This window comes from Arvicola amphibius, chromosome 3, assembly GCF_903992535.2.
Source record: "Arvicola amphibius chromosome 3, mArvAmp1.2, whole genome shotgun sequence".
Taxonomy (NCBI): domain Eukaryota; kingdom Metazoa; phylum Chordata; class Mammalia; order Rodentia; family Cricetidae; genus Arvicola; species Arvicola amphibius.
This window is the reverse complement of record NC_052049.1, coordinates 90,823,213-90,848,093: the sequence shown is the minus strand read 5'-3', so window position 1 is coordinate 90,848,093 and position 24,881 is coordinate 90,823,213. Positions and strand designations below refer to the sequence as shown.

The 24,881-nt window shown below is 42.1% G+C and overlaps 2 protein-coding genes across 2 annotated transcripts in view; one reads left to right on the top strand and one right to left on the bottom strand.

Moving 5' to 3' along the window:
• The window catches only part of Kiaa0895 (KIAA0895 ortholog), a 69,763-nt gene extending 59,719 nt beyond the window's left edge, over nt 1–10,044 (bottom strand). Inside the window, exons 1-2 of the mRNA XM_038322934.1 lie at nt 9,928–10,044; nt 7,156–7,225 (exon numbers count right to left, since the gene is read on the bottom strand). Coding sequence (XP_038178862.1) covers nt 7,156–7,225; nt 9,928–10,044 — 187 coding nt within the window. The remainder of the gene's footprint in view (nt 1–7,155; nt 7,226–9,927) is intronic.
• A 5,151-nt stretch (nt 10,045–15,195) lies between these two features.
• The window catches only part of Anln (anillin actin binding protein), a 59,674-nt gene continuing 49,988 nt past the window's right edge, over nt 15,196–24,881 (top strand). The window contains exons 1-5 of the mRNA XM_042054700.1: nt 15,196–15,246; nt 16,647–16,800; nt 18,196–18,507; nt 21,670–22,055; nt 23,985–24,207. Of these exons, the coding sequence (XP_041910634.1) occupies nt 15,196–15,246; nt 16,647–16,800; nt 18,196–18,507; nt 21,670–22,055; nt 23,985–24,207 (1,126 nt within the window). The remainder of the gene's footprint in view (nt 15,247–16,646; nt 16,801–18,195; nt 18,508–21,669; nt 22,056–23,984; nt 24,208–24,881) is intronic.

Here is a 24,881-nt window from a genome sequence, read left to right as displayed (position 1 = left end):
AGAATGAAGCACTCTAAGAGTGAAAATGAGAACCAAGGTAGATACCTTGAGAACTCCCTGAGAATGGCAACTACCTCCATTGAACCCATATCGATGGATTAGTTTCTCAACCCCTTCCACTGAAACTGATATTGATAGATTAGTTTCTCAACTACAAAGTCAAATAGCTCACTTGTTTTGTGCCCTCTTCTCTCTGATCGTTTTAATACAATTTTTTTTTAAAAATCAATGAATTGTTTTATTTAGAGACACTTATTTTCTCTATTAACAATCACAAACTTAGCAGGGCATAGTGGTATGGCATGGTGCACGCCTTTAATCTCAGCATTTGTGAGGCAGAGGTAGATGGATGTCTGGGTTCAAGGCCAGCCTGGTCTACAGAGTGAGTTTCAGGATAGCCAGGGCTACACAGAGAAATCCTGTCTCAAAAACAAAACAACAACAACAACAAAATAATTACAAACTTGGAAGCTGCTTAACAAGTTTAAAATTGTTCAAAATGGGTACTGTTAATTGAGACTATCATGTGAGGGCTTTTGTTTATCTTTGTGAATCACAAAACTATACCTAGCTCTTACCTTGCCCAGTCAGCTTCAGGTAGCACTCCTGCTTAATGTATGGCCTAAGACAAATCTCCATCAACTGTGTCTCAGAGAAGAAGCCAAAATGTTGAAACTGCTCAACCTGGGAGTGTGCGCAGGCACATAGGAGAATACTGCTGGAATTTGGAATTCTCATATAAGGAAATTACATTTCCTTGTAAAGCATGGGAGAAAAAGCCACCCACCCACCTAGAATAATATGTGATTACATAACTGTAGCTACAGAAATCACATGGTCCATAACAATTTCTCAGCTATCAGCAACTTACATGGATAATGAGTGTCTCATAAGATTATATCACCTGAGCCAGGTGTGGATGCATATGTCTTTAATCCCAGCCTGCCTCTGCCTCCTGAATGCTCGGTTTAAAGGCATGCAAGACTATGTTGGGTTCTTTTTTCTATTTGTATACACATTAACTTTTTATGCTTTCTGTATGTCTGAAATCATGTCATAATAAGATGGTGCAAACTGGAGTGAAAGGTAGAATATGACCTCACATTTGACTACAGAGAAGGTTTCTCAGTACATAATGTACAGCTAGACTCATAGTTAGATACTTAAGGTGATGGGTAGGGCATTTTGATAGTAGGATCAAGGTAAGAAAGCCACTGACTCACTGACAAGGTAGACAGAAGATTTTGGGGGGAAAGGGTACATAATAGTTGAAAGCCAGGCAGTGGTGGCACACACCTTTAATCCCAGCACTTGGGAGGCAGAAGCAGGCAGATCTCTGTGAGGTCAAAGCCAGCCTGATCTACAGAGTAAGCTGTTACAGGACTACACAGAGAAATCCTGTCTTGAAAAAAACCAATAATAATAATAATAATAATAAATAATAAAGTAAGGACTTTTCTTGGCATTGAAAACTGAAGTGGAAGTACTGAGGAAAGAAGTACAATGTGAAGTATGATGGAGAATGTGATAGGACCCAAAGGATTCTGAGTAACTGTGAAGGTTCGATTGATTAAACAAATGAGAAGTGAAATTGGCTCAATATCTTTTTCAGGAAATACTTAACTTAGCAAGCCAGGAAAAGTAGAAAAAGAGGTTAGTGGTAGGCAAATTAATTCATCAGGGAGACAAGGAGCTGAGGATAATGTCATTAAGATGTCCCCTTGATGCTAAGTGAGAAGCAAGTGGCTGGATGACACAACAGAGGCTGGATGACACCAGCTACACCAGCTTAGAGTACACCTATAATCCCAGCATCTGGGAGGCAGGGAAGGGAGGATCAGAACTTCATGGCTAGCCTCAGCTACATGGGGAGTTGGAGGCCAACCTGGACTACATAAGATTCTGGCTCAAAGCAAAACAGAAGAAAATAAGGTAGCAAAATAAAAGCTGGGCGGTGGTGGCGCACACCTTTAATCCCAGCACTCGGGAGGCAGAGGCAGGCGGATCTCTGTGAGTTTGAGACCAGCCTGGTCTACAAGAGCTAGCTCCACGACAGGCTCCAAAAGCTTCAGAGAAACCCTGTCTCAAAAAAACCAAAAAAAAAGCAAAATAAAATAAAGCCATTTCCCTGAAAATAATCTTAACTCATTAGGTCACAAAACAAACAAACAAATAGAAAGGAAGAAAGAAAGAAAGAAAGAAAGAAAGAAAGAAAGAAAGAAAGAAAGAAAGAAAGAAAGAAAGAAAGAAAGGGAGAAAGGAAGGAAGAAGGAAGGAAGGAAGGAAGGAAGGAAGGAAGGAAGGAAGGAAGAAAGCAAGCAAGCTCCATGAAAGTAGAAATGGGGAGCTATGAAGAGGAAGGGAAAGAACAGAATGGGAAGTGAACACAAGAGGGTAACGAATAATTAAGATGCATTACATATATGCACAAATATGTCATCATGAAAACCATTAATATCTATTTAATGAATGTATGTTAATTATGTTAATAAAAACTTTTTTAAAAAAGAGGTTGGGCAGTGTTTGGAGAAGAAATCCAGTGGTATGGATAAGTCCCCCAAGATTCAGCCAATGGCTATGTATTAAAGGCAGTAAAACCTTTAAGAGGTAGGGCTCTGTCTTCAGGTTACTAGGGATTTCCTTGAAGTATGGTGGAATCACAGGTACTTTCTCATCTTTTCTGCTTCATGGCCCTGAGCTGAGTGGTTTGGCTTTGCCATAAAATCTCCTAACATGATACACCTTTAACCGTCAAAGAAATGGGGTCAACCAATCATAAACCCTTGAAACTGTGAACTAAAACACCTTATTTTTATTGTACATGAGATTAAATCTAAAGTCTCAAGCATGCTGAGCAAGCATTCTGACAATATGTATATTCTATGCTCTCTTTTTTAACATTAAAACATTTTTATCTCCCCAAGAGCCAGAGACCATCTAACAGAAGCCCCAACACCAGTCAAGAGAAGCCCTCTTTTGAGATGTTGGTCAGGATTTCCCAAGAGACCCCCCCCCCAAGCATCATAGGTGATTGCTATTGCCTTTCGTTGCCCCCAGAGGTGGAAGGTTAAGTCCTTATTGTCGAAGACACCATGCACTTCAGACACATGGCCCAGAGGCCCCTGAGCTAGAACTGAGCTGAATGTTCCCTCCATGAGGACTAGCTTCATGTACCAGAAAGTACCATGCAGGGTTTTAAAGGAGGGAAGCAAACAACAGTCCTACCCAGCTTGATACTTGGGAGCCACAATAACAACCATCATGGTATAGTGACCTTATGGTAACCAACAACTCACTAACTGGATAAGAAACAGAAAGAATATCATGCCCAGAACTGGAAAGTCAACTACCCCAACTATTTCAACTACTCCAACTACCCACAGCTAGTGAATGCATGGATCTTGGAGGAGAATCTACAACCACCACTTTACTAAGTCAGCACAATTACCAATTACAGTCTAAATATTTGTCCTTATACCCACAGATAAGTATATTCCTTACCCCTCATAAAGGAAACTTCTCTGCAACAGTGACCATTACAGAAAACTACAGCCAATCAAAATGCAGAATTGTGACGTCTAGTCCCAACTGATACATCTACAACTTCTGCACCTAAGGCTCTGGGATCATTGCAAAAGAAGGAGCAGGAAGATCATGAATAGGGAATTTTCTGTGAGATTGTATCTCCATAAATGCCAGAAGCTACAACCATAAAGTCTACAATATGGCTGCCTAAACAGGAGGTGAACAAAGATGACACCAAGAGACATACACATATGTCTGGGTGAGGAGGGAGCTCATGAGGCCTCAATCCTATACAAAGTGCTATAGGCAACTAAGGAATGCTGAGAGCAGAAGAAATAGTTTTAGCCTGGGAATTGCACTCCAATTGACTATTCAATACTGTCTTAGTTAGGGTTTCTATTGCTGTGGAGAGACGCCATGACCACAGCAATTCTTTTTGTTTTTGTTTTTTTCTTTGCTTTGCTTTTCCATGGCTGTCCTGGAACTCACTTTGTAGACCAGGCTGGCCTTGAACTCACAGAGATCTGCCTGTCTGCCTGAGTGCTGTGCTGGGATTAAAGTGCGCCACCACTGCCCAGCTGACCACAGCAACTCTTATAAAGGAATACATTTAATTGGGGGTAGCTTAATTTTAGAGGTTAGTCCATTAACATGACGGTGTGGCATGGAGGCATACAGGCAGATATGTTGCTGGAAAAGGAGCTGAGAGTACTATCTCGACCTACAGGCTACAGGAAATGAACTGAGACACTGGGAGTGGCTTTAGCACATAAGAGATCTCAAAGTCCGCCTCCACAGTGACACACTCCCTCCTACAAGACCATACCTACTCTAACAAAGCCAAACCTCCTAGCAGTGCCACTCCCTATGAGCTTATGGGGACCAATTACATTCAAACTTCCACAAACACTAAATGGTTAGCCTTGAAAACATATATGTGTGTGTGTGTATGTGTGTATGTATGTATGTATGTATATATATATATATATATGTTTTACAAGTAACATTATATAGACTAAGCAGGTTGTATTTAAGAAAAAAAGAGGTCATAAATTTGAAAGAGAGCAAGAGGCATGTGTATGTGGCGGTTGGAGGGAGGAAAGGGAATGAGGAAACGATGTAGTTGAATTGCTATTCTTGTATGTCTGTATAATGAGTAGGCACATGGATGCTAGGGCATGCTTGTGGAAGCCAGAGGACAACTTTGCCGAGTTCACCCTCATGTCTGTGATCACACAGCACACTTGCACCCCAAGCATTTTACCTGCTGAATCATCTTGCCAGCCTTTTTTCTTTTTTGATGTGTATGTGGGATCTCAGCTCTGTAGCACAGGCTGGCCTAGAACTTACTGTGTATCCTGTCTCAAAAGCAAACAAACCCACCCTAGGATAATACCTCTGGGGTAGGTATGGGGCATTTACAAGTGTTGAGTAGAGTCCAAGTGCTATCATATATGTGAGTAAATGGGAAGAGACAGCTCAACATAGAAGGAAGACTTGAGGAATGTTGGGGTCAGCTTGTGTAGAGATTATGCTTCCTGACAACTCATCAGAAAATGGTACTCAAGGGCAAAGTGTCAACTGGGAGTAGAACTGAGGAACTGGTGTTTGGTTTGAGTGTGCTCCTTCAAAAGCATGTGCTTGAACCTAGTCCCCAGTGCAACAATATTTGTAGATCGGGGCTGCATCCTGATGAATGGCTAATTCCCATTTACTTAAATATTTTTAATTAAACATTCTTTTGTGATTTGTTTTTTTTATGTATATGAGTGTTGTGCCTGCATGTGTGTGTGTAGCATATATGTATCTGGTAGTCTGGAAGGTCAGAAAAAGGTGTCATATCCCTTGGAACCTGAATGACAGATGGTTATAAGCTATTGTGGGTGCTGGGACTGAACTCAGGTCCTCTGGAAGAGCAGCACATGCTCTTAAGTATTGAGCGATCTCTCTAGTCCCAGTTCAATACCATGTCTTGTGTGTTCTCACTTGCCTTTCTGGTTCTGCTTTGTAAGAAGACCTTTTTAATTGTGAAGCCTGTGTGTTAGACTGCTCAGTCTGCAAAATAAGAAATAAACCTTTAAAAAATTACTAAATGTTGGTTAGGCATGGTGGTACATGCCTTTAGTTCTAGCATTTGGGAGGCAGAGGTAGGAGGATCTCTATGATCTATAAAAACCCTAGGACAGCCAGAACAATATACAGGCCCTGTCTCAAAAAATAAACAAAAAGGGCTAAGTTATGATGTTTTGTCGTAGCAGAAGATGAACTAACGCAAATGGATGTCAGACTCTTGAAAGTAGGGAAAAAGACTAACTGGACCTGGCATTTGGAAGTTTAGTGAGAGGAGAGATGAATTCTGACAATAAACTTGATGCATTTCTTTGACTAAAATCTAACGGAAATTTGTCCTTGGCACTCAGAGAATGTGGGTATTGAGCCTAGAGTGCTGATGCTGAGTTTCAGTCACAGCAGGAGGCAGAGACAGACAGAGCTCTGTGAGACTGAGGTCACAGTGAGACCCTGTCTCAAAACACCAAACACAAACAGAACCACAAAGTGAGTTTTATGAAAATAGCCTTATGAAATAAATGTGGGTATGGAAACACACACACACACACACACACAATACACAGATTGTAAGATGGGTACAGTGGCACACCTGTAGTCTCAGTCTTTGGAAGGTGGAGGCACAAAGATCAGGTCATCTTCAACAGCATAGGAAGTTTGAGGCTATTCTGGGATATAGGTAACCTAGTGTGGGAAGTCCTTCTGTATATGTGTTGCTTTTATCGGTTAATGAGTAAAAAAAGCTGCTTTGGCTTGTGATAGGGCAGAATAGACCTAGGCAGGAAAACTAAATTGAATGCTGGGAGAAAGTAGGCAGAGTCAGTGAGAGGCCAGGTAGCCACCAGAGGAGAAAGACGCAAGCTGGTGGCTGGAACCTTGCCGGTAGGCTACAATCCTCATAATAAAATATAAAATAATAGAAATGGGTTAATTTAAGATATAAGAGCTAGCTAAAAAATATGCTTAAGCTATTGGCCAAACAGTATTGCAAATAGTATAGTTTCTGAGTGATTATTTCAGGTCTAGGTAGCCGGGAATCAACAAGCAGCTTCAAACAAACTGAAACATTTTCATTGACTAAACTAGGAAAGGGAAAAGATTACACAATGCTAAAAGCAATTAATAACAGTTCATTTTTTATAATATTCCCCTACCACACCCAATAATAGAGATTGTACACAGGGCCCCTCCTACATGCTATACAAGCACTCTATCACTGAGTCACATCCAAACCCATTTTTAGTTACTTTAAGACAGAATCTCATGAAATGACCCAGTCTGGCTCCAAATTTGCAACCCTCTCACCTTAGTCAGTCTGAAGTGGCTAGGATTATAAGCATGCACCACCATGCCCACCTGTGTATAAAATAGTTTGTTTTTGAAACAAGGTCTTACTAGGAAACCAAGCTGGTTTGAAGCTCACTATGTAGCAAAGGCTAGCCCTGCATGGAAGTCATTCTGCCTCAGGCTTTTGTCCCCATGCTCCACTTGATATTAACTTTTGGTAGTTTTCATTTCTTCACTACAATACATGTATAAAGAAGTGGCCGTCAGCCAGATAACCTGAGGCGGAGAACTTTTGTCTGATCCTTCTCGTCACTGCCTTCTGGTCAGATCTTGGCCTTTTTTCCCTCTGTAAAAATACAAATATCCCTGTTATTGTATTACTTTGTCAATTGTGGTACTATATGTGAATTTTGAAAAATTAACTGGAAATGGATATATTTGGAGTGTTCTTGATGATGTTAATGCTACCACATTTTTGTGTTTTTTTTAAGCTCCCCATTACTTTTATCTACAAGAGACATAATTATTTGTTTGAAAGAACAGATCTTCCAAAGAGGAAATACTCATTTTCTCAGGCTCATCATCTCTGCTTAAGATCCTTATCTTTATAAAAAGATTTTATGTATGGATGTTCTGTCCGCATGTAGTTCTGTGAGTCATGTGTGTCCCTGGTGTCCACAGACGCTGCAGGGGAACCGGACACCAGGGACTGGAGTTATGGATGGTTATGAGACACTGTGTGAGTGCTGGGAATTGAAGCTGGGTCCTTTGGAAAAACCGCAATGCTCTCGATTGCTGGGCCATCCCTCCAGTCCTTGGTTATCATTTTAAATGAACATGTATGTATGTGTTTTTTTTTCTTTTCCTTCTTTTTCTTAGGCAGGGGTAGGTCTTGAACTCCTGATTTTTCTCTCTCCTCCTAAGTGCTGAGACTGTATGCATTACCACCACACCCAGCAAAGATTTGTTTTTAATGGAAAATGTTATTCCAGGTTATAAACAGAAGAATGAACTGCCGTGGGAGGCAACTGCAGCAGCCTAGGGGAGCAGCCTTGAATCTGAAGCATGGTGTCTGGCTCCTACCAGGCGCTTCGGACATGAGAGCTATGGTGCTGTGGGAGCTGCTGGCCCTACTATTACTACAACTAAGACATAATCAATGGCCAATGCTTCAGGGCTTGTACGGAGAGAGAAACTACAAGTTTAGAGCAGCTCTATTGCTTTGCTCAAGCTGGCTAGAATCAAATTGTTGTTTATAATGAAACCAAGGATCACAGAGGCAACAGCCAGAAGGCACAACGGCTACATAAATTTCCCATGACTCATTCCCAAGACTGACATACACAGCCACGCCGCACATACACACACCCCTTTACTGAAGCTTGAAAAAGATTCAGGCTTCGTTTCCCTTTGGTTCATAGGTAGCACATTTATTTGACTTATATTCTAGCAACCCCACACATGACACACTTTTATCATTCCACAGCTCCAAGGAACTGGGGAAGTTTATTCCTGTTATATTGTGGTCCCAGCATGGAAGCTGTATTTTTTTCTTTTTCATTTTCTTTTTTTTCCTCTGTAGCTTTGGAGCCTGTCCTGGAGCTAGCTCTTGTAGACCAGGCTGGCCTCGAACTCACAGAGATCCACCTGCCTCTGCCTCCTGAGTGCTGGGATTAAAGGTGTGCGCCACCACCCCCGGCAAAGCTGTATTCTTAAAAGTTGCTCTTATTCCATGTCCAGAATTCAGTTTATGACAATCTATAGATTATTTTAGTTTTTACATGTATTTATTTACTTTGTGTGTGCAGGTCACAGGACAATATGCTGGAACTGATTTTGGCCTAGAATTCAGGTTCCAAGGCTTGGCAGCCAGGGCCTTCATAGCATGAGCCTTGTTGCTAATCCCAAGTTTCCTATTTTTATTTAGCTTTCTGACTCTGGACTTGACCCTTCAGCACGTTGCCAACGAATTTTCTGCTCAGTAAGGAAAGCATCCTTCATCCTGTCGTGGGCCCATTTAGTATACACATTCACCAGAGGCCTTGCTAATGTATTTTTCTCTTACACAGTCCTCAGAACTTTAGGGCCCACAAGCACCAACCTGGGCACACAGAGCACGTGGATTTGGGTGCTTTCTCAACCTTTTTGGGTAAGGCAAACAGTTCTACAACTGGAGCTTTGACAGCCCTGTTTTGTTAGACACTGCTTCTTGGACAGCCTGGGTCTGAGCATCTCCAAAAGACCCTCCCAGGAAGAGGAAAAAGAAACTCAGATAAAAAGATATTGGGGAAGTAATTTCTGGACTGCTTACTGGCTGGTAAATGGGAACTTTTATTAAAACGGGCTTTTCAATTGTCCCTGCTCTCAAATGTGGAAGATTGAACTACAAGGCTTCCCTAGTGTTCTCAGTGCTGACGTTTGGGTACAGGTGGCTGGGAACTGAAACCGAGGGGGCCTGTGAATGAACTTGTCGCACGGTCTATTACTGTTATTTTTCCCAAGGACAAAGAACTAGTCACTGAATGCGAGTGTGGGGACCCACCAGAGTGGCCTCTCAGGAGTGTCAAGCTTGCAGTCCAATGCCTCTTCTGGTGGCAGGAGACAGATGATATCAGGCCCAAGGGCCAGGGAGACCCGGGCCGGATTCGTAAAGGCCCACCGAGGAAAAAGGCAGGGCGGCGGGAGCTGACGGAACCACGAAAGGACCTGCTAGGGCATGCGTGGGTGCGAGCGGGAAAGCAGGCGCTCTCCTTAGGCAGTTCAACGGCAGGAACGACCCCACCCACGGCGACCAGGGAGGCCAGCAGCTCGTGACAAGCAGAGCCGCCGTGTCACGTGACCGAGCTCCGGGGCGGGGACAAACGCGGCTCGGCCCGCCCGGCCCCGCCCGGCCCCCGCGCATGCGCGCAGTCCGGGGCGCTGAAATTCAAATTTGAACGGCCGTGGTCAGCGACCGAGCCGGCACTGAGGGCAGAGCCGACTGGGTGTGGGAGAGCCTGCCGCCCGGCCTCCTGCCTTCCTCCGGAGCTGCGCCGAGCCCGCACTCACTTCTTTCCTTCTCCTGAATTTGAACCACCGGACCCACCGTCTCGTCTCCCGAACGTGAGGCCTGGAGCGATGGACCCGTTTACAGAGGTGAGAGACTCTGCGGGTGCTTTGAACCATGATCCCCCCCCCCCGACCCCCGCCCGCGCTGCCTGTCAGCCTGCGGCCCACCGACGGGCCGCGCGGCGCGTGCGCACCGCGAGCGTGTAGCCGGGCGGAAGCCGCGGGGTCGCAGGCCGCCTGCCAGGCTTTGCGGCGCCGCCTGCGGCTCCGGCTCCGGCTGCGGCGGAGGAGACAGGGCAGCTTTAGACTCTGGGGTAAGGCAGGGAAGACAGGGCCTCAAAAACCCCGCGCTGGCCGCGAACTCCTTCCTCCACCTCCCAAGTGCGAGCGCCGGGCGCTCTGGCGTGCCCCTGCCCTCCGGTTCCCGGTGACAGAGAGCGCGCTTCCCTCCTTTCTCCGTCGCGCCTTCTCCCGGGAGAGAGCGGCCTGCGGTCGGCTGGGACCGGTCCTGCCGGAAAGCTGGAATAGTTGGCGGGGTGGAGTCTGCTCGGTGACTCGTACTGTGTGCTGGGAATCCGATGGGAGGTGATAAAGGGCTTCACCGGCCCTGAGGAGCTGTGCACTTAAAGAATCCCGTGATGAAATCAGCCAAGTCTAAGCGACCTGGTACCCTAGCCGCGAGTTCCTTCGGACGCTTCTGCTCTGCTAACTTTAGACGTCTCATGCGCAGGATTAACACCGATTAAAAGGGAACAGTGTTTATTGTGTGAACCGGAATTATTAGCGTGTGATGGAAGGCTACTGTACTGTCCGGTGTTAATGTAGCACATCATTCCAACAGTGCCTTCCTCGTCTCTCCCTTGGGAACAGGGTCTCGAGTACGTTGTTAACCCTATTCTTTAGCTCTAGTTTTGGCTTCGTGCTGCAGCTGTGCACTGACATTAAGGAATTTCCCGTTGCTATTCGCCCATTCTTTTATTCCAGGACAGTTCCTCTTTTCTTTATTTCTCTTTCTTTAAGCTGTTGTGCAAATTTCAAGACTATGTTGTGAGTTTTGCAAGGTGGGCGTACGGTGTTTCTGTACTACATTGGAAAATGTCATAGAAGATAGTAATAATTTAATTTGGGTAGTGTGCTTAATAGTTAAATTCACAGGCTAAGCCCAAGATATTGAGTTTCAACTATTAAAGGTCTCAATACGACCGTTATGCTTTCCCCATGTTTGCAGTTCTCCGTTATTTTGAGGGAAACAACACTTTGTTAACTTTAACCCAGAAGAGGGTTGGAGAGATGGCTAAGCTGTTGAGAACACTGACTGCTCTTCCAGAGAACCCAGGTTCAAGTCCCAGCACCCATTCTCCTCTCGCAGCCGTCTGTGCCTCTGCTCTCAGGAGAGCCAGTGCCTCCTTCCAGACTCCACAAGCACCAGATCGATACACATGTGCTACCCAGGAGTACATAAAGGCTAAAGACCCGTACACATAAAAATAAATGAACTGCAGAAAATTCTAATGGAAACATCCAGGACACTATGGCAGCTTTAGAGAATAGGGATGACTGTTCACCAAATACCTGTCATTTACAGTGAGTCTCTGAAAGATTGACTTCTGTGAGTCAGCTGGGCGGTGGCTGGCAGACTGCTGAGTTCAAGCCAGCCTGGTCTACAGAGCAAGTGCCAGGACAGCCATGGCTACACACACAGAAACTTTGTCCCAAAATATATATTCACTTGCCTATGAGTTTGAATTTTTTATTGAAAACATTTATTCTTAAAACTTGCATGTCAGTAAAACCACAATTCTAGATTATATTGCCATTAAAAATGATATTCCATATTACTAAAAGAATAAAATTATTTTGAACGACGCTGTATGTTGTTAGTAATCAACAGGATCAACACACTTCAGAAGTATGGTTGAAATTTGTACTTTTACTTAAAAATGCCCTTTGGAAGCTCATACAAAACTCAGATAAAGAGAACCTTCCAGTCTGGGACATTTTAGAACGTGTTTGGAAACGTGCATGCCTTAACTTGTAGTTTATATTCTGAAAAGCGAGGTCCGTTGCTGCTGAAATCACAGCTCTGACAGCTTTACCTTAATTGGTAATGGGGGCCCCGTAGTGAGCTCCAGCTACGAGGTGCTCAGTGACAGTGTTCATGACATTTTTGCACTGCGAAATGAATTTCTGATAGGTTTTTGTTTTGTCTAAAAAAGGACTAATGTCAATATAAATGACTTTTTAAACAAGTGTCTTACTCAAAACCATGCAACACAGAAAGTTATTAGGAATTATTTTTAAAAACTTCACCCAGAGTGATTCCTTACCAATGCTGTCATGAAACAGAAAAGAAATGAACCCATTGCATTCTCTTACTAACTCCTGTTTCAAACACTACAGTCCTGGACAACACTCTCTCCCCTGCTGCCCTGATGTTGGCGGTTCTCACTTTACCAGCCTTTTCTGCTGTATAAACTCACGTTTAATTTCCAGTTTGCAAGGTGATCTCTGAAGCTTCATTGCCAAATCACAAATGTCACTTGCAACTATCTGTTAAATGTGTTTCCTTCCAGAATGTATGCATTCTAAATGGGCTGTTTTCTCCCGTTCAGACATGTTTTCTCCAACATCAAACATATTTAAAAGCATCTTGTTGAATTAACATTATCAGATAGAGGTTTTACTTTTGGTCGGGATTGAACATAAGTCCTTGTAAAGACTGAGCCACACACTCCCACCCCCATTTGAGATAGGCTTCGTGCATCCCATATTGATCTCCAACTTTCTGTAACCTTGAAGTCCTTATCCTCCTGTCTCCATCCTCAGGGTGCTAGGATTACAGGTGTACTCTACCACACCTTCCTGAAGGTGTGATATAAAAGTTAATAACATTCTAAGCCGTGGGTTTCGCTACAGCATTTCCATACAATGTGTCATTTTACTTTGTTTTACTTCATCCCTCTCTCCCACTGCTTTCCTTTTATATCCTCCATCCTATTCCTCTGCCTGGTCCCTGAAGCTCTAATTTTTTTTTGAAGGAAAATATTTTATATTTAAATGATGCAATATAAAGAAGGTCTACTTAAAATACTGAGCACTTACGTTTATGTAATTTAGAGGACATTATTTCTTCAATAAAAAATCTTTGGCACTTAGTAGCCTTATTTTGTTATTTAGAGTATTTAAAATTTTTCCCCTATCATGTGTGAGTTTTGACTCTGTTGCAAACAGTAGGGCACTTGTGTGTATTTGAATGGCAAAACCAACCACATTCTTGTGTTGTGAACCATTGCTGTGCTGACTCAAGTACTCGACCACAGAGAATGGAATGCTGGGCGTGTCCATGGTGGATTTAGTTAGGGTGATGGTGTTTTCTCAGGGTGATAGACTTTATCAAAAGATTAGCAAACCATTATGAATTTGTATAGCGGCCTGATCACTTTTGAGTTGGTTGAAGAAGACTTCTTTAGTGGATGAAGGTCGTGGGCTTATAAGATATTTTAATTGCCCAGCATTTTGATTGTCATTTCTTTCAGTGAACCAACCTTAAGTTAGAAGATGTATCTAAGTGCAGAGTTTCACCTTAACCCAAATTTTATTCATGTTTTGTTTAGTTTTAGGCAGAGTCTTGCTTAAAGACCAAGCTAGCTTGAACTAGTTTTGTGTATCCCGTGCTGGCTTCCCACTCATGATCTCTCTACCTCCTCCCTCCTCAGCCTTGCGGGACTACAAGAGTGGCCACCACACTTGATAGGCCTTGTGCTCCTTCTAAAGCTTTCTTAAAGAAGTTCAAATAAATAGCTTAATCCCTATCTGTATTAATTACTGCTTTATATATGCAGGGTAGTGAATATCTGTGCCCTTTAATTTGTGCATTTGAGGGAGAATTTTATATCACATTGGTTCAAATAGGAATGTCTATCAATTGAGAGTAAGAAATAAGGAATATTCATGAATTTATCCAGTGATTAAGATTTGAACTTATGACTATTTTATATATTTATTAGTTTTTATTTAATAAAACAAGGTATTTTAGCATTTTTCTTTTTGGGAAGTGTGTTATGAAAGACTTCCTGTCTGGGTCACTTTTTTGCTGCTTGTCACAGCTTCAGATCTGAGCATCTGTATTAGTTTTGAAACTGTAACAATTATAAATTTAGATGGCTTAAACTGGGCATTGTGTTGTACCCTTTCACTCCCAGTACTCAGGAGGCAGAGGCTAGTGCATCTCTTGCGGGTTTGAGATCAGCCTGGTCAACATAAGGTCCTGGAGACCCTGTCTCAAATAAATAAATTCGTAACTCAATATTTTTCAGATCTATAGGTCATAGGTTTGAAGTGGGTTTAATCGAGTCAGAGTCAAGTGTGCATAATATTTCATTCCTTCTGGAAGCTCTAAGAGAAAATCTATTTCCTCGCCCCTTTGCTATAAGGTAACATTGATAGGTCAAAGGATTAGAACACAAGCATTTTTTGAGGGACTATTTTTCTGTCTAGCATACTGACTTAAACAGCAACTACTTTCTGTTAAATAATATTTTTAATGGGGGAGATTGGAGAGGTGGCTCAGTGGCGAAGAGCTCATGTTGCTCTTGAAGACGACTTGGGCTCAGTTCCCAGCACTTATGTGGCAATTTACAGCCATTCATAACTCCAGTTCTGGGGGTGACTGTCCTCTTCTGACCTCCACGGGCACAGGCATGCATGCTGTTCACCTACATCCAGGCATATACTCAGATTTTTTTAATTTAAATTTTTCTTGCTAGAGATGGTTCAGCAGTTAAAGAAAGCTACTCCACAGAGGAGTGAAGTTCTGTTCTCAGCACCTACATTGAGTGGCTCACAACCGCTTCTTCTGGCCTCCGTGGGAACTTAGATGGATACATGTGTGAATATTTACATGCAAACAAACAAAATTACATTATTTACTTGTGTGGGGGGTGGTAGTGCATGCGTGTCAGGCACATATGGAATGCAGAAGACAATTGGTTCTTTCCTTCTACCACATAGGTTCCAAGGATAAATTCAGCATCAAACTTGGCAGCATATGCTTTAACCTACTGTGCCATCTCACCGTATTCCCTTCCTGCTCCTCCACACCCACAATCACTTTTTTATTCAGTGGCACAGGAGTTTGGCCAGTTGGGCTCAACTGGCTGTTTATCCGTTGGTTTTGCCTGGCAGTTTTGTAGCGTTTCTTAGTGTTATGGAAAATTACCTGGAGCTAGATGCCATAATGCTGGCATTCAGTGGAGTTGTTTCTCTAGCATGCCATACCTGGACTTTCCTCATGATGTGCCTGAAGGGGAACCCCAAACAGTGGGGGCTTCCTCCCTGACCCCTGATATGCACAAACCACACCCAAATGCCTGTTTTCACGGAGAGGAAGAAAGTTAAAGTGGCTGCTTTCTGACTCAGGCAGAAAACAGCAAATGACCTCATAACGTGTAATTTTTAAGGGAGGTCTGTGTGAGAATGGGCTAGGGTGTGGTAGTAAAGGAGATAGGGTGTGAGGGGGAAGGACAAAGGACTGCCTCTGGATCAAGAGGAGACAGATGTGGCCCATAGGCAAGCGGTGGTTTATACGGGGAAAGGGAACCCTGTGTTAGGATGAGGTGTTTGATTTTAATTGGCCATGTTAATGAGGTGAGCCAAAGGAGGCATTTTTTTTTCTTTTTTTTTCAAGACAGGCTTTCTCTGTAGCTTTGGAGCCTGTCCTGTAACTAGCTCTGTAGATCAGGCTGGCCTCAAACTCACAGAGATCCTCCTGTCTCTGGCTCTCAAGTGCTGGGATTAAAAATGTGCACCACCACTGGCTCAAAGGGGGCTTTGGTTCCTGGACATTGGTACCGGGAGGAAGAAGTGGCCAAATAAGGGAATAGACTATGGTGGCTAGCTTTAGGAATGTAATTTAAAGGTTTTTAGAAAGGCAGAGGGAATGGGGGAGGAGTATGTGCCAGAGCCACGTGCTCAAAAGGGCTAGTGTCCCTTCAGTGCCAGTCCAAGGAAGGGAGTGCAGAAACTGCAAGCCTTTGGGGGACTTAACATTGAAAGTCACATAGTGCATTACTTCTGCCATATTTTCTTAGTCAAAGCAAATCATAAGGCCTGGCCAGCCAACCCAGATTCAAGAATCGTGATACCGAGTTCCTTTGTGTGTGTGTTTGTGTGTGTGTGTGTGTGTGTGTTTGTGTGGCTGTATGTGCAGGTGTGCATGCGAGTGCACTTGGTGGCAAGGGTTTGATGTGTTTCTTCTTCCTCAGTCTTTCTCCACTTTATGTCTTGAGCCAGGTTTTTCACTGAGTTTCAGGAATCCTGACCTTGTCCCTCCCTGGTGGTTCCTGATGTATGCCACCATGCTTGGCTTTAAGTGGGAACTATGCGTCCGAATTTAGGTCCTTATGCTTGCATGGCAGGCACTTTATCCACTAAACTATCACCCCAGTCTCAAATTATACCTTTTGATTGGAACAAAAACTTGAAGCATTTTAAATCTTAGATAGGTGTCTTTACATACTGCTTATTAATATTTAGATTGAATCTCGTAATTTTGAAGTTGGGATGCTTGTTCATTTGGTAAATTTTGGTTTGATTATTTGGGATTTTACCTTTGAAATGTGTTTGACTGTTATCCTACATACCAGTTGTTGGTTTTAGCAGGCATCTAAGGTTTTGTGGACCTCTGGCTAACTTTGTGTTTTAACACTGGTATAATATAGAAGTTGCTTGAACGAACCCGTGCCAGACGAGAGAATCTTCAGAGAAAAATGGCTGAGAGGCCCACAGCAGCAGCAAGGTCAGCACTACATGCTAAGCGAGTCAGAGAGCCACTTTCAGAAGCAAATAATCAGCAGCCCCTCTCAGGGGGTGAAGGTAAGACTGGGCAGGGGTGGGAGGGGCTCCAAAATTTGTATCACTGTTTTACCTGCATGCATGTCTGTGTAGCATATGTGTACAGTGCCTGTAGAGACTAGAAGAGGGCACGGAAACCCCTGGAGCTGGAGTTCTAGACAATTGGTAGCTGCCATGTGGGTTCTGGGTCCTCTGGAAGGAAGAACAGGGTGCTCTTAGCCGCTGGACCATGTTTCCAGTGGGCATCTCCCAAGTTTTTGTTTGTTTAAAAGAATATATTATCTGTGTGGGCAAGTGTACCCTGGTATGTGTGTGGAGACCGACCATAGGCCTATTCCTCAGATTGGTTTTCTCTCTTCACCTTTCATGTGGGTTCTGGACAGCAAACTCAGGTTACCAGGAATGTGCAGCAAGCATGCTTATCCATTGAACCATCTCACTGACCTTTCATTCCAGTTTAAAATATTAATGTTCTTGGCTGGGGAGATGGGTCAGTGGATACTCATGTAAATTCTGGAACATGGCAAGGACACAGGAGGTGGGGACAGTGTTGTCACGGCAAGCTGGACATCTAGATTAGCAGAATTGATGAGCTCTGAGTTCAAGAGTGAGATCCTGCTTCCAGTTACGGTGATAAGATAGAACACATGGAGGAAGACAGCCATGTCAACCTGACTGACCTGCATGTGCACCTGCACACACCTGTGCCATGCACAGAAGAGCACGCGTACACATCCCCTCCACATACTCTTCCCGAGAGGTGCGGTGAGGCCGTGTCCTGGGTAAAGTGAAGCCTTGTTCTGAATGATGCCCTTAGGATCTCTCACATCCTGTGCAGATGGCCATAGGCGTTTCAGTGATGAGACACTAAGTATTTGTGCTGGTTGGTTTGCTGTAGAACAGATAGTTCAGTTGCCCTCAGAGCCACTTCTCTCCCCTTCTGCCTTACTTTAGCTATTGTCCATGAAAGGTTGTTTCACAAACAACAACAAACCAGAAAGCCTGTTTTCTACAACTTAGTTTCTCCAGGCTTGATTTTTCTTCCCTTAAATAAGGTGATTGAGCTATGAGATCCTTAAACTTCTTTAGAGTACTTGGTTATTCTTGTGTATGTGCTGTTTATTTCCTGTTATCTTAAAATTCCATACAATCTTATGTGTGCATCTTGACAATGTTTACATTTATTTTCATTGAGGGTTTTAACAGAAAAAATGACATTTGCCAAAAAAGATGGGTGGGTGGGTTTTTTTTGCCTTATTTCAAAGTTAATGAAAGAAAGGTTTTTGCATTTTTCTTATAACAGAGTAGCTCAAGTATTAGAGACGTTTGATCCCTCATTAGTAAGTCCCACCCAGTTTTCAGGCTGTGAAACTGCAGAGGTTTCAGTATGGGGTTTTGTTGTTCTTTTGGATCTAGAGAAATCTTGTACGAAACCATCACCATCAAAAAAACGATGTTCTGACAAAACTGAAGTTGAAGTTTTGGACTTGGAAAATAAAGAACCTGTTGAGCCAACTGCTGCAAAACCTTGTTCTCCAAGGCCTGGACCCCCTCAGGCCCAGCCCCCAGCACCAGCTGCCATCAGTGATTCTGCGGCTGCCCCATCATCGCTGCTCAGCATGAGCAGAGGGCTGAACTCAAGATCAGAAGCATCTGCCGCCTCCTCTGTTAAAACTCGAATGCAAAAACTTGCTGAGCAACGGCGCCATTGGGATAGTGATATAGCAGGTATTAAATGATATGGGTGGTCCTTGAATTTCTTCTGGTAAGATTCAGCTTGGAGCTGGATGTGGGGTTCTTGTTTTTAATCCCAGCATCTGGGAGGCTGATACAGGAGGATTATAAATTTGAGGCCAGCCTGGAGTAGCGTGAAAGGTAAGTGCTTTTGTTTTATCTATATATGTATTCTTTTTTTTAAGGCCTTTTTAAAAAAACATTATTTATTTATTTATTTATCATGTATACAATATTCTGTCTGTGTGTCTGCCTGCTGGCCAGAAGAGGGCACCAGACCTCATTACAGATGATTGTGAGCCACCATGTGGTTGTCGGGAATTGAACTCAGGACCTTTGTGGAAGAGCAGGCAATGCTCTTAACCACTGAGCCATGTCTCCAGCCCCTCTATATATGTATTCTTTGCTTGTAGATAATTGATATGCCAGGAATATATTCATAAAAAATGAATGAGAATGAAACATTCTCACTGAAGTAGATCTTGAGGTTCTTTAACTAATACAGCAACTTCACCCTAGTACTGAATTACCTTCCGTTTGCAGTGAAAAAGTACTGACCCTCAGCTCTATATTCAGGAATCCTGTTCTTCAGTTCACTTATCAGATTAAGAGACTAAGGTGTGCAGTGCTCCTTGATAGGGGAAAAAGGTTTCAAAACAAAATACGCCCCACCCCCAGTATATTGACCTCTAAAGCATAGTCTCGTGCTACAGTCTGGGCAACAGGTGAGTGAATGACCCTTACCTGCAGGCCAGTTAGTGGTTTTGTACCAGTGCTATTTTTGTCACTAACTGTATGGATTCCTTGACTTGTTGGGTAAAATCCTTGAAATGGCTTCCCATAAATACCCATATTGTATTTTCCAGAGAAAATATAGATAGGAAAAAATTTGAATTAGCATCTCAGAAGTATAGGGAACTCAAGGTGTGCTTTTGTCTCTTGATTATAAAACCCTTTAATTGGGGTGCATGGCCAGAACTAAGACAAAGCAATATGAATAAATTGATGTTTCATTTTTAATGTAAAAAATTATGGGTTTTTCGGTATATAAGTATGTATACACCATGTATGCCTGGCCTGTTGAGCCCAGAGAAGGGTGTCAGAGCCCCAGGGACTGTTGAAGCTGCCATGTGGGTGTTGGGAACTGAACCCAGGTTTTCTGGGAGAGCGGCAATTACTATTAATTGCTGAACCATCTCCACAGCCCCTGAAACAAAATTTTAAAAGAACATTTATTTTAGTTCATGTATGTTTGTCTGTATGTATGTGTCTGCTTGAGTATATACATGCATACAGCTGCACATCTGTGCCTATATGGAGGAGAGGAAAAGGGCAGTGGGTCCGTCAGAGAGAGCCAGAGTTACGGGGTTGCAGGATCCCAGCTTGTTCTATGGTGTTGGAGTCTGAATAACAATCCTTGTAATTGCACCGTAGGTACTCTTAACCCTGATCCATTTCTCCAGCCCCTCATTACTATGCATTTTAACTGAAATTTTGAGTAGTATTGGACAAGAGAAAGTTTGAGATTTCTTCCTCCTTCTTTATTTATTTGTTTGTTTATTTTAAAGGTTTTATTTTTGTAAGTGTAGGGGTGGTGGCATTCATGGGGAGGTCAGAGGACAACTTGCAGGATTCAGTTCTCTCCTGCCACCATGTGGGTCTGGGAAATGGAACTCAGACTGTCAAGCTTGGCAAGCATCTATCACAGTGGTTCTCAACCTTCTTAACGCTGAGGCTCTTTAATACACTTCCTCATGTTGTGGTGGCCCCTAACCAGAAAATTATTTTCGTTGCTACTTCTTAACTCTAATTTTGCTACTGTTATGAATCATAATGTAAGTATCTGATAATGCAGATGGTTTTAGATGACCCCTGTGAAAGGTTTTAGGTGACCCCTAATGAGGCCGAGACCCACAGCTTGAGAACCACTAGTCTATACCCACTGAGCCATTTTATCACCCCTTGTTTTTAAGTAAAATTAACTTATTTCATCACATATTTATATGAAAAGAGTTTATTAGGAGGAAGAATCTTTTGGAACAAGATTTCTGTGGTTTTAGAGGGGTGGAATTAAATTTTCAAGCCAGGCTAGAAGCTTGGGCAGAAGGAGGATAGGGGAGGTGTCTCTTCTCTTAATTGCATATATAGAGAATGATGTGCCCCAAACCTCGGTTTCCTTATATACAAGGTTTTTGAACATAGAGGCCTACATCCTTCATCAGGTATTACTATCTGAGATTTGTTACACATGAAATACTGAATTATTCAACTCTGTGCTATCCAAACAGCCATTTACCATAAGTAACCTTTATTTAAATTAATTAAAATTGGATTCCATTTCTCAGTTCCCCTAGGCACATTTCAGTCCTTACACAAGTGTTGAGCGCTTGCTGTATTGTGTGTGTAGGTGTAGACACCTCTGTTATCTTAGAGCTTTATGTTGGGCGTCATTGGTTGACTTCAGTTTTTAAAAGAAAAGAATTCTGGCCGGGCGGTGGTGGCGCACGGCTTTAATCCCAGCACTCGGGAGGCAGAGGCAGGCGGATCTCTGTGAGTTCGAGGCCAGCCTGGTCTACAAGAGCTAGGTCCAGGACAGGCTCTAAAAAAGCTGCAGAGAAACCCTGTCTCGAAAAACCAAAAAGAAAAAAGAAAAAAAAGAAAAGGATTCTGTAGGATACAGTCTTAAATAGTTCAGTATTATAACTCAAAGAATTAAACGTGAAATATACTATAGTATCTTTAAACTGTAAAAATTTCATTTGTTTGTATATGATACATATGTGTGCTTCAGGACCTGTGTTCTCACTGTTGTGTCCAGCTTTACATAGGTTGACAAGATTCAAAATCAGCTTCCCACGCTTGAGTTAGAGGCACTTTGTCCACGGAGCTATTACCCCAGCCCCCAGCTCTACACTGGTATCTTATAGCATCCATAACCTATTTAAATAAATAAATAAATAACCCGAAAAAGTACATGTTGAGAGTGTTTCAATTTGGATTAAGTACCATTTGATTTGAAAAACATGTCACGTTTAAGTAATGTAATATTTCATGCATGAAGTTAATCCCTTAAAAATTCTGTATGAGTTGAACATATGGTTATACATAAAAATAACTGTTGAATATGCCTTTTGATTTTTCTGAAAACATTTTCAGATGATGTATCGGAAGGCTCACACTTCTCACCAATGCCATCCGAGGACAAGGCTGCTTCACCTTCCAAGCCACCCCTTTCAGATGCCTCAGCTACCCCAATTGGGAGAAGGGGCCGTCTGGCCAACCTTGCTGCGACAATTTGCTCCTGGGAAGATGATGTAAGCCACTCATCTGCAAAGCAAAATAGTGTACAAGAACAGCCTGGTACCACTTGTTTATCCAAATCTTCCTCTGCAAGTGGAGCATCTGCTAGCATCAATAGTAGCAGTGTTCAACAGGAAGCTACATGCTGTTCCCAAAAGGATAGCAATGCCTCTGTCAGTAAAGCTCCATCTTCAAGTGCTGCCGATAGACCATTGCTTAAAGCCTCAGCATCCAGCTCTGTGGTGAGTCAATACCATTTTGGTCTTTTGAAACTTTTGTTATAAATGGTAATGTAGCTATGTATGTATTATGTAGTATATGTCCAGCACATTTATGTGTTTTTAGAATGTTTTATAAAAAGCGAAAACTATAAATTTGGTAATTAATATAGATTAACATTAATATTAACATTTATGACTGAATTAATTTAATTAAATAATAATTTAAATAATTTAATTAAATTTTTAAAATCAAGAGTATATAATAATGGAATATGATGGGGCCTCTTTTGGGCCATTTGGGGAAAAACTAAAATTAATCCCGGCATTAAAATACCTTTATAAGTATGTATAAATATGAGATACTGAATATTTCTGGGTAGAGAGTATAAACCTGTATTTGTAGTTGCCTCCAAGGAAGGCCCATTGACAAACAAGAATATAACAGTGACATTTTCTCTATTTAACACTTGAAGTATTTGGAACTTTTACTTTATGCATGTAATATTATCTCAGTAATTTAACAAAAAGGAAAAAGAGTGTTGATATTATTGCTGATGATGACCTGTCAGTGTAGACAGAGGTTTTGGATTAACCTGCCTTCAATCCCACTTCTGAAATATAGTGAAAAATGGGACTAGGTACAAGTTACTTAATACTGTAAAGGCTTATTTTCTTTATTATGTAAAATCAGCGAACGGGGTTATTAGAAAGTTAAGTTGATCTGCTTAAAATACTTAGCATAGTTCCTGGCTGAATCTTAGTTATTTTTTATAATCAACTTTCAAGTCTATGATACTTATGGTGTTTGAACAGTTCTAATCTCAAAAATTCAAATCCAAAATGATTCAAAATTCTGAATGAAACCTTCTGAGTCCTTGATACTACAAGTGGGAAGTTCCACGAGAAACTTTGCTTCATGCGTTTTGTTATGTGTGGTACTGGGAATTGAACCCAAGGCTTCCTGAATGCTGAGCAAGCACTGTGTCACTGAGCTGTGCTCCCACCCTTTTTGCATGAAAACAAATTGTTTTTTTTTTTTTCTTTTTTGTTTTTTTTTGAGACAGGGTTTCTCTGTGTAGCCCTGGCTGTCATGGAACTCATTCTGTAGACCAGGCTGACCCTAAACTCAGAGATCTACCTGCCACTGCCTCCCGAATGCTGGGCTTAAAGGTGTGCACCACCACTGCCAGGCTGAAAGTATTATTGTTTTGTTTGAGTTTGTTTTTTCTTTTCTTTTCTTTTTTTTTTTTTTTTTTTTTTTGAGACAGGGTTTCTCTGTAGCTTTGGAGTCTACCCTGGAACTAGCTCTTGTAGACCAGGCTGGCCTCGAACTCACAGAGATCCACTTACCTCTGCCTCCCAAGTGCTGGAATTAAAGGTATGCGCCACCACTGCCCAGCGAAATTTTTTATTTTTAAGATAATCTAAAATTGCTTCCAGACAGTGTCTAAGGTGTATATGTAATAGAATTTAATTATGTGTTTAAGCTTGGGTCCCATTCCAATGATACTTCATTGTTAAATATTTTAAAAGATTTTAAAACTATGTTTCCAAAGTTTTAAACACTTCTATCCCAAGTACTTTTGAGTCATGAATACTCAAGTCATATCTTATTGACTTGATATTAATTTAGTTAAAAATAATTTGATGTAACATAATTTGAAAGTTTAATAAAAGTACTAATCCAATAACTGTAAATTTTTCTAATAAAACTGTGAGTGGACCTACCTCTGATAACTACTTAGATGTCAATATATTGTGAGACTAAATTGCCTACAATTTAAATAGCAGCATTTTATAAGCTGATTAAAAATCATTCAAGTTAGTATATTAGAGAACAGAAGAGCAGCATTTTTGGTGAGTTGTTTAGTGGCTGCCAAGGAAGTGGGGCTTGAGTTGTTTGTGGCTCTATGATAGAATTGCTGTTTACCCTGTGTTGTCTTGTTTCAGAAAGCCACCTCTTCCCCCGTGAAATCTGCTGCTCTCACCCCCAGTACTAAGAGCTGTGGAGCACAAATTCCTGAGATACTTCACAGAAGCGTTAGTCCTCTGAAAACAGAGGCATTGAAGCCAAGGGAGAAAGCAGCTTTACCCCAGGCAGTTCAGTCCAAAGAGGAAGCAAACAGGGACGTTTGTCTGCTGTCCCAACCCAGAGACAAACCTGCAACACCAGGTTACGAATGCTCATTTCAACATTTTATTTTATGTTCACTTACTGTTTCCCAGTTTGTGAGTCAAGATCTTCATAAGTATCTCAGGCTGGCCTGGGACTTTCAGTAGCCCAGGCTGGTCTCCATCTGTAGATCCCCATAGTCTCCAGGGTCTAGGGAGTTGCTATGCCAACAAGGATGACCTTGACATAATGATCCCTATCTTCCCAACCACTGAATTGCTTTCTTACTGGGCTCTGATAGAAAACATATTCATTGGAGAACACTAACCGTTTGCTGGTAAGAAGCATTTAATCTCTTATGTTGCAACAGTTTACACAGGATGATCAGGCTACGTCTGTTTTCTGATCTAGTAAAGCACATAGAATTAGAACCTACATCTTGGGGGACTAGTGGAGAATCAGTCTTCAGGATGTAGAACACTGCTTTCCAGTCTTTACTCTGACTAGAGTAAATCTAATCTTACCTTGGCTAAGCTGTGGGGGCTATCAAGCTCCTAGGATCCACTTGTCTCTGCTCCACCCCACCAATAGAGAGACACTAATGTGCATATAGAGTATTGCATGCCCATTATATTTACATATATGTATACCTTGTATATATAAATAAAGGTTTGTATTTCTTATAGAGGTAAGCTGATGTTCTATAAAATGCTATATTTATCTTGTGACTTACC